We start from the raw sequence: 13880 nt of genomic DNA, 5'->3' as shown, positions 1-13880 counted from the left end.
TGGCACCACTTGTTTGGATATGCATGTGGATTATGGATTATGGGCGATCACTCAAGGCTTGCATTGTGTATAATATGTTTAGTATACATACATACACTTAACCATACAGTTATTAATTAAGTGAAATTGAACCCATTTGTTCCTAGATGTATTATTGTCAGTAGTCTATTTTCAGTTGTCCGTGGCTTTTCACTAGGTTGCACTGCTTCCAGTAGTGTATGTGTATGTTAGAGTATTTGTCCAGTCATATTTCAGCCATCATGTGTTACCAGAAATCCGCCACGAGGCCCTCAGACGCAACAATTCAGGCCCCTGGAGCTTCAAAGAACCTGTTGCTTTAACCAATAACATTTCATGTTGACCACACAAGGACGATCTACGTTCTAGATTGTCTCTGATACTGGATTTTAGAATAAGTACTATAATGTTTGCATTTCACATTGTTTCATTGGATAGTCAAAGAACATACTAAAAGCAAGCTTAGCTAGCAAACCACATCTGTAGAGATTTGTGTAAAGTAAAATATAATGATTAAATTGAATAGCTGTTTTCCCAACCCACAATGGCTGACAGAGGAGAAGAAAGTTGATTTGGTCGTAGACATACTAAAAATAAACAGTAGTTGTGGTCAATATTGTAATATTTTATGGAGATTTTTTTTTTTTTAGGATTTTATCATTTTATTAAGCATATATTGATGATTCTGCTTGAGATGTTGTACATGATGCAGCTGTGACTGTAATGAAAGGAGACCTGCTGAGTTTCTTGCTGTAGTAATGTCATTCATTACATAAGATATCTGTGATGCAACGCCCTGTCATATTGCATTTTTTGTTTTTATTGCATTTTTTGTTTTTTTGTTATTTTATTGTTTTGTTTTTAGTATTTATTTTGTAGTGATGATATTAATAGGTGGATTAAATCAGGTAGAAGATCTCTGAAGGGTTGGATGTAAAATACACAGCCCACCACTGGGTTAAGATTATGTAAGAGCCATGTTTAAAGTGATTTAATTCAGGTTGTGTTTCAGCCACACCTTCAACACAGAAAGCAGAAAGTCTTCCCTTTCAAATGAAACATGCATGCATGTACATGCATAGTCAGTCATAATCTTGACCATCATGTCATGGTTCCATGAGTGGAAAAATTTAAAGCAAGGGCATAGATTTGTGTATGGGCAGTAGAGCTCATTCAAATAACCCTTTAGCAGAGTCGTAACAGAGCTGCAATCATACTCATGTATCTGCAGTGGATAGCAAGACACTAGTATTTTCCTCTTTTGTGTGCACTGTGCAACACACATATTGTACATTGGTCCATGTCAGCATGTTTTGTTTTGTCTTATTCCACTGCCAAATACAATAAGTGAAGTGACTCTTTCACTTTCAGAACAGGGTTGTCAGATTGTAACTATGAGCAGTCAGATTTCCAGTCAGAGCTAATGTTTAGGTAGACATAGCATATTCTGAGATCAGTTTCAAACTTTACCTCTAATTATTTGTCTGCAGGAAAGGGCAGTGGGCTGATAATGAAACACACAGTGCCTATTCAGGGTTTTAGTTGCACTAAATATGAATTTTATCAAGAAAAATTTGTGTTAACTTTTAATTTTGTTCTTCAACAGCTTTATGAGAACAAGTTCAACAGGATTCATGAGATCCTATTCAGTTTTCTCAAATCTTTAACAACCATCATTTTGGCAGGGAGCATAATGATTGGACTGGGCTCAGGTGAATGAGTAGTTCAGGGAGCAGAAGACATAATTTTGTCACTAGCACGTTGACCTGTTTGGAAAACCACGGGTTCTAGATCCTGGACATCATTATTGTCAATACTGAGGGTGAGATGCAAAAAGGGGGTGTGGGGTGGGAGAGGGTGTTTAAAATCCGCATCCCGACCCTGAGGGGCAACAGCCCGGTCCCCCAGTATGGATATTTGTTGTGTATTCACGCACACTGTACCACATTTGTCCAGCAGTCACTGCCAAAGTATTCACGTGGTTCTGGGCATAGTAATGTGAGTGCAAGGCTACTGTATTCCAAAATTACTAATATCTACCAAAATAGTGGTCCTGTCAACTTGCCATTTGCGAAAATGGCAAGTTTTAGTCTCTTCCCTGACCGAAAATACATGAGTATGCCAAACTGCTGCTGTCAGCTCTTTCTGGATTTTGTGTGATATACAAACACCCACACACAAACAGAGTCCACTTCCCTTTTATAATATAAGATGTGGACTGGTACCCACAGAGTCCAGACCTTAGCTCCAGTGGGAATCTTTTTGATATACTGGAGAAGACTTTACGCTGTGGTCCAACTCTCCCTTCATCAATACAACACCTACAATTAAGTCTGGAGAAAAATAAATTATTTGACATTTGTTGGGACATTGCACAAACACTGTATGACATGCAAAGCTACTGCAAATCCATTCTACGACCAAAAAGGCTGTCTAAAGAAATATTGCATGCAGGACATTATTGGTGGCCAGGCTTTGTATAAGACTTTATTGTAGATAAAAAAACAAAAAAAAGTTTGCCACGGTAATCCTGGGCCCATGAGTTTCTATCAGTTACTGGTAAATCATGGTTCTTGGTGTGGTTTTGTCCCAGTATTCAGCTGAAGCTTGTGACCTTGCTCTTTACACATTAAATATATCCAGATTCCTTGAAACACTTGAATCCTTGACTAGTTGTACAGTATATATCTGACGATTCTACATAGAGACCAGTGAAAACACTATTGTCATGCTCTGTGAATACTGCCATTCAAATCATACCCTCCTTTTTCAGAGAAGAAAGAGGTCAAGTGTCCAACCCCAGGATGTGATGGGACTGGTCATGTGACTGGGCTGTACCCTCACCATCGTAGTCTATCTGGATGTCCTCACAAAGACAGAATCCCTCCAGAGAGTGAGTACACACAGACTGCCTACAGGTCAGCTAGCTATTTGTCAGATTTACAGGAAATTCTACAGTTTAGAAGCTTTTAGTTGAAATGTCATCTGTATTTCATCACTAATACTGTAATTACCCTCAGTAATTGCTTCACTATTAATGATAATGGTAAAAATATTAATAGTATTACTAACTTCCATGACTGCTTGTATCATTACTAGGTTCTGTATAACAAGTGTTCTAGCCACTGCTGATATAAACCCTTCTGCAACAAAGTAGTGGGACTGAGCTGTTTGTGTGCTGTGTGTCCATAGTCTTGGCCATGCATGAGAATGTCTTGAAGTGCCCGACTCCTGGTTGCACAGGCCAAGGCCATGTCAACAGTAACCGCAACACTCACCGCAGGTTAATATACACAAAAAATACACACGCTGTATGGGTAACACTCAAATGTGGACATGAAAAACATACATATACAAACAACCCTGGAAGAACAACAGAGAATTATTTTCAAAAATGAAAATTTTTGTTACTAATACTCAAATATTTAACATATTTCATGTCTAATAATACTAAAACATACTTAACACAGCTTTGAAAAGACTTATATTCCATTAAATACTAACTTCTGAATGTTTTTACTGCATCAGTCTGTCTGGCTGCCCTATCGCAGCTGCAGCTAAGCAGAATAAGAGCCAGGACAAACAGGTTCATTTGCAGTCTGCATCCAGCGAACCCTCTTCCAACTCTGACAGAGTTCTCAGGTGAGCCAGTTGAGCTGAGCGTCTACGGACTTAAAAACCGAACAGTGTATAAACTGCTACTTTTTCAGCACAATAGTTCAGTGCAATGTTTTGTATACACCTGTCAAATAGATAAACTAGTGGAGCTGTTGGTAATGAATGACTTTTCTTTCAGGCCCATGTGTTTTGTAAAACAGCTGGAGATCCCTCAGTATGGCAGCTACCGGCCCGGTACAGTGACCACAACACCCCGGGCTAACCTGGCCAAGGAGCTGGAGAAATACTCCAAGGTGTCCTTTGACTATGCAAGCTTTGATGTCCAGGTGTTTGGAAAGCGTATGCTCATTCCAAAGACAACCAGCACCAGTGAAACATCACCCAAAGCCTTCAAATGTAAGATCCACATGCCTTTCCTCCACAGCACAGTTTGGAAGGGGTTGTTTGGTCTTTAGCATTCAACCTCAGTTAATTAGTTAATTTGGATCTGGACCAAGTGATAGGGACCTCAGCTCCAAAATGAGGTCACTATTATACATGAATACAACATTTTGCCCTCTAAAAGAAACAAAATGCTGGGCCAAATGAGACCAAATTCATTTTCATTAGATGAAAAAAGTCATTTGATCAAACTCAAATTGACCATTGATTGACCGTTGACCATTTCCACATTGATCTGACATGATTTTGGCTTTTTAATGGCAGCACTGCAAAACTCAAAGTCTTACCAAGTGTATTTTTCTCATTTCTAGTCAAAATATCTCATCACACTTAAAATAAGACATAATCACCTGAAGAGTGACTTGTAAGTGAGATATAAGAACTTATTTTTAGACAATAGATCTTGACAATCTTATTTCAAGAAAGCTTACAGAGACAATTTTCACTTGTTCCACTGGCAGATTTTTGCCTGAATTAAGCAAAAAAAAAAAAAAAAAAATTTTAGAATCAAGCAAAAAAAAAAAAAATCTGCCAATGGAACAAGTGAAAATTACCTTGGTAAGATTTCTTGAAATAAGATTTTCACGATCTATTGTCTAAAAATAAGTCCTTATGTCTCACAATGTACTCTTTAGGTGATTATGTCTTATTTTAAGTGTGATGAGATATTTTGAGTAGAAATGAGAAAAATACACTTGGCAAGACTTTGATTTTTGCAGTGAGGGCAAATGTTGCAACTAAAAATAATACCTTCAATAGGTAGCAGCCGCATTTAACAGTCAGGCATTTACAGAAATGTAACAAATAAATGTGTTTCACTACAGTTGCTCTGCTCTCTTACCGCACATTTTGCCCTCCAAAAGATTTCAAATGTTGGACCAAATGAGACCAAAGGGAGTCATTAGATGAAAAAAGTCATTTGAGTTTGAGTTGACCATTTCCACATTGATCTGACATGATTTTGGCTTCGGTTTTACCCAAAACCTGAGCTTTGTAATAGTAGGGTAAATATTGTCACTAAAAATATTACCTTCAATATGTAGCAGCCACATTTACAGTCAGGCATTTACAGAAATGAAACAAATAAATGTGTTTCACTACAGTTACTCTGCTCTCTTACCACACAGCTAAATCATTTCCCAAGGCCTCCTCCCCGAGTCACAGTGTGTCTGGAACATTTCCTAAGACAACCACATCCTCCAGTACTTATGACTACAGTCAAGATGCTGAGGCAGCGCACATGGCAGCAACAGCCATCCTCAACCTGTCCACTCGCTGCTGGGAGAGACCTGAGACTCTCAGTGCAAAGCCGAGGGAAGCCTGCCCCAAGGTACACACACACTTCTGGCCTTTGAAGGTCTCTTAGGAAAGATACAGGTTGCACACTCTTCTGATGTCATCTGGGCCCTGGTTTTGTGGAACATTTTAGGAGACAGATATCGAAGTCGATGAAAATGGCACGTTGGACCTCAGCATGAAGAAGACCAAGAGGGAGGGCATGCAGTCTCCAGAACCTTCCTCCTCCACGTCTTCATCCTCACAACATGTTGCAGCCACCTCATCTCAAAGCCACAGTCAGCAGGAGTGGGAGGGGCCACTGGACTTCACTACGACAAGTGGAGTAAAGGAGGAAGACCACGATGAGGTAGAGTACTCAGATCCAGAACTCATCTCAGGACCTGCTGCTGTAGTCCTGCTTCTCTCCTGCCTCCATCATCATTATTCATTCATCCATACTGTTGTGATAGTGTTTATAATATAGTTACATGGATGGTAGAGGTTTCTATTGTTAATACTAACAGCTGCAGTAGTAGTATATCCACTGTTAGAACTTGTATTTGGAGTAGTAGTATTAACAGTCATGAGTATTTGTACTAGTTACTGGTAGTTACACTAGCAACAGCAGTTCTAGTTTTTAACAGTTATAGTTCAATTTGTTGAGCTCTAAATGTAAAGTGTCATGAGATAACTTTTGTTATGATGTGGTGATATATATATATTAAATTTGATTGATTGATTGATTGAATGATTGATTGGTTGATTAGTTGGTTGATTAGTTGGTTGACTGATTGATTATAAACCCAGCACCTGCAGCTGTGGACACACAACCTATCAGAACTGTTCATGTTAACTCTGTTGTGCTGCACCTCTTCTCAGGTAGAATATGCAGCTCCATCATACACCTCATCCGATGGTGAGGAAGAGGATCCGGAGAACCTGGAAGACAGGAAGTACCCTGGTGAGGTTACAACATCCAGCTTCAAGGTCAAGTTTCAACCCAAAGACAGCAAAAAAGAGGTTCTTGTGTGAGTCACAACACATTCTCTACTTACATTAAAAACTCTGTGTGATTCCATGGGTGGTAAATATGACGTAGGGAGAGAGATTTATTATTAGAGAGATATTATTTATTTACAAAAGTGAAGTGCAGACTACTGAGAAGTATTTCCATTACTTTACCATACCTCTCTGAAAAACAAGTCTGTAGGTCAGACATGTTTCCGCATAAACAGATGATGACACAAACAGGAGATGGATAATATTGGCTTAATGGTTGTTGTGTCTCTGAACATCAACATCTCCTGACTTTGTATATTCTGTTTTTCCCTGTAATGGTCCTAATATGCCTGAAAAGTGAAATATGAACTCTGTGATCTCCGTTTTCTGCAGAAGCATTTAATTGACTGGTGCATGATACTTTAGAGACCATGTTGAGTTGTGTTATTCAGTGCTCACATGGTATAAATTCAGCTACCTTCCACCTTGTATGACCTGGAGGTACAATCAAATTCAGAACCATTAAAGAAATGTAAGGTAAAGAGCTGAAATTCAATAATTCAAGAGTAAACTACGGATTCCAAGTTACACTGAACTTTAAAATCCACTTTGATGATACATATTTGTACAAAACACAAGCTTTAGGAGCTCTGCATTGGTCTTATCCAGTCTCTGGTATGGTCTTCAACAGCAGTCTCAAAGACATACAGTATCCAATGAAGTGGGCTACATTTTTAGTCCAGCAGCCCGAAAGGTCCGATGGACTATTGGTATCAGTTGTCATCCGTCCATCCGTCATCCGTCTGTCGTCTGTCTGTCGTCTGTCTGTCATCTGTCTGTCGTCTGTCTGTCGTCTGTCTGTCGTCCGTAAACAATTTTTCAAGAATCTTCTTCTCCAAAACTGTCTGCCAGAATCAACTGAAATTCATAGCAGATGTTCCTTGGGGCAAGGTCTACTAAGTTTGTTCAAAGAACTGACAATATTGATTTTTTGACATCTTAAAAATCCCCATTGGTTTATAATGGGAAAGATTTCAAAGTGCTATAACTTCCAAACAGTTGAAGATATTGATATATTTACTATTGGCAATAGATAGGAAGTCACATATGGGCTTTCATTCGGTGCCATGACTTTTGACTTGGAGTGACCCTGAAAGGTCAAATGAATGCCAATTAATGTCTTTAAATATGCTGTCGGACTATAGGACCCTTGGTCCTATTTTTTAACATTTTGCATGTGACCCAGTATAATAAGCACCCCTTCCTGACTCCTTGTGTTGGCTCTAGATGTCCTACACCAGGCTGTGACGGTAGTGGACACATCACTGGCAACTACGCATCACATCGAAGGTGAGACCAGCACTTAGACATTATGTCCTTCACAAGTCAGAGTTTGTTGTAATAACTTAATAATGTAATGATGGTTTGTAGAGATGATCTGATGGCATTTTGAGTTCAGTCTAATTTGAAGAATAAGCCACGTGGATCTTACTTTTTAAAGTATACAACATTCCTGTTGTCTCTGAACATTATTTATATACCTGGAACTACAATGGAAACAGGCTTTATGGACACATAACGATTATTCAGTGATTTTATTTAGTTACACTGCTGTGATGATAACAGGCTCTGTCAGCCCTCTTTGTGTTCTGTCCTGGCTTTGCAGTCCAGAGGCCTGTATCATGAAGCAGGATTGAGGGGCTGTTTACATAACCATTAGGTCAGCCCAACATTTTGGTTATCATGAAGATGGTTTAGTTTTTCTGGGTAAAATGGAAACTTACCTACCTACCAGTATACTCTGGAATAGGTTCCAGATAGCACCTTCCTTCTGACCACAACTGACCAATCAATATTCTTAAAAGATCCCACTGACCTTGGTGCATGAATTTAAACAACAAAAAAAGGACAACAACTAAAACCTGTGCTCAAGGTGCAGATGGTGAGAAGGCTTGTTAGGTAGGAAAGAGTTATACAGACCATCGAAACAAACCCTTTTGTTTTCCTTTGAATATTGAACTTTCCATGGATCTAATGTCAGAGACTGAGTAGAGGACTATTTGCTTTGAATGCTGTTTTTATTACATTTAATTTTTACTTACTCATGGACTAACCCCAATTGTCTACACCCTTTCACACCCCTTTTCATGGAATCCTGACCCTAAGCAGAAAAGGTTTAAGGCCAAAATGTGTGTGTTAGACTTCATTTGAAAGGGAACATCTTCTAGATTCTGTGCTTAACATGGATGAAACACAAGCTAAACCACATAAGGTTAAATATGGCTCAAATATAACTAAACCATACTTGTATACTTTAGGGTTACATGGCACCCTCCACTCTCTTTCTGTAATGGGGCTAAAAGTTATCTGGATGGTTTGGCTAGTTTTTGGTAACACAATGCTGCAACAATGCATTTGCTAAAATACTGAAGAGAGAAAAGTTGGAGTGAAGAAGTTTATACCTGTTAGAAATGTGTGCACATGGGGAAGAGTGTCATGTTAAAATGAAATCCTTCCAAAGAAAATATGGCAGAAAGAGATGCACATCAAGTCAATGCTTGACATTCTTATGGTGTAGTTGCAGCTTGGAAGTGAATCTTCTTTTTCAAAGTGAGGGGGACACATAGGGAATAGAAGAGAGAATGACAATCCTTATTAAGAGTTTTTTCAGTGACCTTTAACAAACTAAGCTAACCTCCCCATGGATTAGTTGGCTGTAGCAGCAATGTTCCCTATATTATATTATATTATATTATATTATATTATATTATATTATTAAATTCCTAAATTCCTTATATCTGTTTTAAATGTAATATTTGAAGTTCCTTTTGTGAGAAATACATATCTGATCTAGACCTTCCCATGTCTGTGTTTACACTACCCCTTTAACCTATAAAGACCCAAACTGCCACTGGAAATTATGTTCATCTCCTGATATAAAATGTTTAATACCTATTGATCCTCTAATCCTATTAATACTTGTAAATAATTGGGGCAAAATGCAGTTTGTCATCTTTTCATGGTCATCAGATATGACCTATTTGGACGTTCAAAGGCTCTGTAATGAATGTGAAAACACCGTCATCTTCTACAACATTGATTCACCAGTAAAACCCATGGAGTTGGATCAATGACAGTGGATAGACACACTGGATTTGTGTTCAGTTAATAGTATATTTTGAGAGAAAAGTCACTATTTTCTAAGTGTTCTCTGTTTTTGCTATAATAACCCTTAACTTTAACCTGAGCTTTTATGAACATCTACATGATCAGTAAATTACATTTTGGAAAAAACAGGTTTTCACAGAAATAACACAAAATACAGAGGATAATATTATAATACATTGCCAGACATAATTGAAGAAAGGTTAAATATAGAGATAAAATTTATTTAGAAACTGCCACAAAAGTAGCACTGGGTCTTTATGGGTTAATGTGAGCTCATAATCACAATCAGAATCCCTGAGTTGACAAAGTTAATTGACAACTGTTTACCAACTTAGCATGACTGTCAGTGTTTTGTTCAGTTAATGGAAAGAGATCGTTGATCTGTTGAACCTGCTTTGTGATACAAGCCTCAAATGAGGTTGTGGCTCTCTCTCACTCATTCACACTCAGACTTCCTGTTCTTAGTCTGGTTTTCTTATGTTCTCTGTCTAACTATCTTCCAGTCTATCAGGCTGTCCTCTTGCTGATAAATCACTTCGGACCCTTATGGCTGCCCACACAGCTGAATTAAAGTATGTTTGCTCTTTCCTGTCTCTCACCTCCACCATGTTCACTGACCCTGCAGGTTCAACTCTATCCCTGCTCTAACAATAACAATCAATCATGAGAAATTCTATTTTAAAATTGTAACTGTAGAACTGTTGGCCCTAATTATTTAGAGCAAATATAGTTTTGTCTCTAGTTTACTGACGATCTGTCTGAGCATGTGAATATAAAAAGTGTATGTGTCTGTCAGGTGTCCAACTCCAGGTTGTGATGGATCAGGCCACATTACTGGAAACTATGCCTCACATCGAAGGTATGACTGCTTCTCTGCTTCTTCCTCCTCTTCATCTTCCCTCCTCCATCTCGCATCACATTCATTACTCTGTTCTTTTCTGCCAGTCTCTCCGGATGCCCTCGTGCCAAAAAAGGTGGGATCAAAACAACTCCGAGCAAAGAAGACAAAGAGGACTCCGAACTGTTGAGGTGAGTAACAGTTATCCTAATGTGTTTATCTGCCCTCAACAGTAACATTTCATTTAACTTCAATTTATTTTAGATATCTTTAAAAAATCTATGCACATCAGAAATTCAAATTCATCCCTTAACAAGTGGTGCCAGGCACAACAAAATATGTATTTTGGCATAGGTTCAGCTGATGTCATCATGTCCATGCATGTGCTGATGTCAGCATATCAATTGCCTCTATATATGTGGCAAGTTTGAAGTAAATTGAAACAAAATTGATGTTTTTATAGACGTGAAATTTCGTCCATTGTAAGTAAATGGGGGGAAAAAAGATTTAAAAAATTCATTAAAAAATGTAACTTGACCTACTTTTCCCAAAATGTAATGACACCTATTCTGGGTCACTGGCAATCTATAAACCCAATATGGTGTGAATTCAACCAATAGTTTTGCTGCTACAGTGTTAACAAACAAAGAAACAAAGAAATAGAACTGCCATAGGCAGTGTGCTTCCCAGAGGTCTTTGACAGAGAACTATGGCCTATATTTTCATGCTTTAATCTGATACTAGTTGTTTTTCCCTATCTGCTCAATTGAGGGAGTTATGGTCAAAAATTGGGCATTTTGAAAATCATGACCTTGAGTTTGACCTTTCAAGGTCATCGAAGGTCCACAAAATTGGTACCAAGTGAAAGACCATATCCAACTTCCTATAGGTCAGTGGGCGGCTGCGGCTCAGTTTGTAGAGTGGGTCGTCCATTGACCGAAGGGTTGGTGGTTCGAATCCTGGCTCCAACTGTCAAGACAAGACACTGAACCCTACATTACTTCCAGTAGGGCCTGGCAGCTGCCTTGCATGGCAGCAGTTGCCCACCGGTGCACTATATAAGTACAGTCCATTTACCGTTTAAAAAGTTAGTCAATATCTGTGTTAGTTTCATGATACAAGTTTTCTGAATATGCAAATTAGACGCTTGAGCCCTGGTCACTTTAGATGCCAATAACCCAAAGTCTATATATAGACACGCATGACAATTGAGGCAGGTAATGGATAGAGAATTGAATTTCCGATGATTTAGCGTCACTTTGATGAACAGAACGGAAGTTATTAACAATAAAGAAATGTTACAAACGTTACCATAACAACCTGAAGTCACACAACCTAGAGTTACAAAATTTTGCATATGAGAAGGGACTTGCACAGAGATGTTGCATGTTAAATTTTGGTATGAATATTGGCGATATTACAGCCATTTGAAATTTTAGAAAACTGACTTTACAGACCCCCTGATATTTACCTCGGGGCGCTAATGAGGGCATGACCTTTATGACATCATGATGCATACTATGGGATGCAGAATGGAAAAATGCAAAATTTGGGTTTGGTTTCCAGTCAATATGATGATTTTGACAAAAGTTGCCACAAAAAATCCTTTTTTGAACTTTGGCCTATATCTCAGCTGTACTTTGGCCTACTATCGACAAAAACTAATCAGGTTGACGAGAGAAGATGGCAAATCACTTGGTCATGGTTGATATCCATAATGCTTTAAATGTGACCGCTAGAACACATAAAGGGAAACAGACAGAGAGATGAAGTGACCGATATGCTTGCCCTGCAGCAAGCAACAAACCGAGATTTTGGCACTTGAAGCCAACACTAAAAACAACTAATACCCCACAGGTTAAGATCTCCCTCATTACAGTAGAAATAAACAGGATTACAGCTTCCTACAATAAATAGTTTTAGCACTAATTTGGGGTTGATTTGTTTAAATGATGTTAAGGCTGAAGGTCAAGGTCAAGTTTATTTATATAGCACATTTAAAACAACTCAAAGTGCCCAAAGTGCTGTACAAATCTGCAGATACAAATGCAAGATATACTGAAAAAGACAAAAATGGATACAGTTATAGGATAAATAGCATCGAAGGTTATTCATAATTAATGCCATATCAGTTCATTTGTCTGTTGAGTCAGCAGTGCTCTGGAGGTTCTGATTTATTTATTTTGAGAGGCAGCACTAGTGTAGATGCACATAAAGAGCTACGCTAACAAGACTGTCAAAATTCTAATGCTTCATGAATGTTACAGTCTCACACAATTCTTGTTTTTTATTTTAGGGAATCTTGGCAATAATTTAGTAGTTAAGTGGATTATATGGTCAGCCTAATATCAGACCAGTTAACAGTAATTAATGTGTTTATACCAGCAATCATAAAAAGCTTACTATCTGACCTGTATTAGATTTTTTTAAGTATATTTGGTAGTATGGCTCTGTACATGAACCTCTTTGCTTTTCACTTCCAAACACAATCCCTTCCATCTGTGCATCTCTGTTCTCTGTCAGTCTGAGGCCTACCAACCCACCAGTGTTTTCTGTGTGTCACTAGGTGTCCAGTTCCTGGCTGTGATAGCCTGGGTCACATCAGTGGGAAGTATGCCACCCATCGCAGTGCCTATGGCTGTCCGCTGGCTGCACGTCGGCAGAAGGAAGGTCTTCTTAACGGTACTCCATTTTCTTGGAAGGCCTTCAAAACTGAGGGGCCAACCTGCCCAACACCAGGCTGTGATGGCTCCGGGCATGCAAACGGCAGTTTCCTGACCCACCGCAGGTACTCTAAGAATGTCAGCACACACACCACGCCTCGCCACTGTCACCGGTCACAAGTGTTTGCTCCTGGAGGATTCTGTTGGGTTTCTGTAGATTGACTTAGAGTCTGGTTTTGACCAACTCTATATATAAAATGTCAAGAGATAACTTTTTTTTGTGATCTGGCGCTATATAAATAAAATTTGATTGATTGAGTGATTTAATTGGTTTTCCCCTGTAAGTCGCTTTGGAAAAAAGCGTCTGCCAAATGCGTAAACATAAACATAAACACACACAATGGTACCATATCCACAGTTTATGCTTACTTTTGTTTCAAAGTATAGTGACAGCCTACTGTGAGGCACCTGCTAGACCAGAACATAGCCATTTCTTATTAGCCATCTGTATTAAAAAAGCCAAGTGGCGTGTGTGTGTGTGTGTGTGTGTCCAGGGATTCACAAAAAATCCGTAAAGAGCTGACTTCTGCAGTTTGGCATACTTATGTATTTTTGGTCAAGGAAGACAGTAGCAAAAACAGTAAGTTGATGGGACCAGTATTTTGGGAGATATTGGTAATTTTGGAATACAATAGCCTTACAATCACGTTGCTATGGCTAGAACGCTTTGGCGGTGACTGCTGGACAAATGTGGTACAGCATGCACGAATACACAACAGCATAAAAACTACCACATCTAGAACATGTGGATCCACATGGGTCAACGCCCTAGTCATTCATAATTTGGTTGCGCAGCC

The 13880-nt window shown here is 38.8% G+C and overlaps 1 protein-coding gene across 5 annotated transcripts in view; it reads left to right on the top strand.

Annotated features, from left to right (window-relative positions):
* Window positions 1-13880, top strand: part of myt1a (myelin transcription factor 1a) — a 31707-nt gene that overhangs the window by 7485 nt on the left and 10342 nt on the right. For 3 of the 5 annotated variants that reach the window (XM_030140037.1, XM_030140034.1, XM_030140036.1), the window contains exons 8-19: window positions 2792-2911; window positions 3211-3301; window positions 3547-3660; window positions 3815-4032; window positions 5205-5407; window positions 5507-5722; window positions 6235-6383; window positions 7642-7704; window positions 10026-10094; window positions 10319-10381; window positions 10468-10551; window positions 12927-13148. In XM_030140037.1, coding sequence (XP_029995897.1) covers window positions 2792-2911; window positions 3211-3301; window positions 3547-3660; window positions 3815-4032; window positions 5205-5407; window positions 5507-5722; window positions 6235-6383; window positions 7642-7704; window positions 10026-10094; window positions 10319-10381; window positions 10468-10551; window positions 12927-13148 — 1612 coding nt within the window. Of the gene's footprint in view, window positions 1-2791; window positions 2912-3210; window positions 3302-3546; window positions 3661-3814; window positions 4033-5204; window positions 5408-5506; window positions 5723-6234; window positions 6384-7641; window positions 7705-10025; window positions 10095-10318; window positions 10382-10467; window positions 10552-12926; window positions 13168-13414; window positions 13528-13880 lie in introns of those variants that run through there. The other 2 variants (XM_030140039.1, XM_030140038.1) reach the window with 2 other exon arrangements.

Source organism: Sphaeramia orbicularis, chromosome 7 (assembly GCF_902148855.1).
Source record: "Sphaeramia orbicularis chromosome 7, fSphaOr1.1, whole genome shotgun sequence".
NCBI classification, from domain to species: domain Eukaryota; kingdom Metazoa; phylum Chordata; class Actinopteri; order Kurtiformes; family Apogonidae; genus Sphaeramia; species Sphaeramia orbicularis.
The sequence above is the reverse complement of the archived record's forward strand: the minus strand, read 5'-3'. Positions and strand labels throughout refer to the sequence as shown.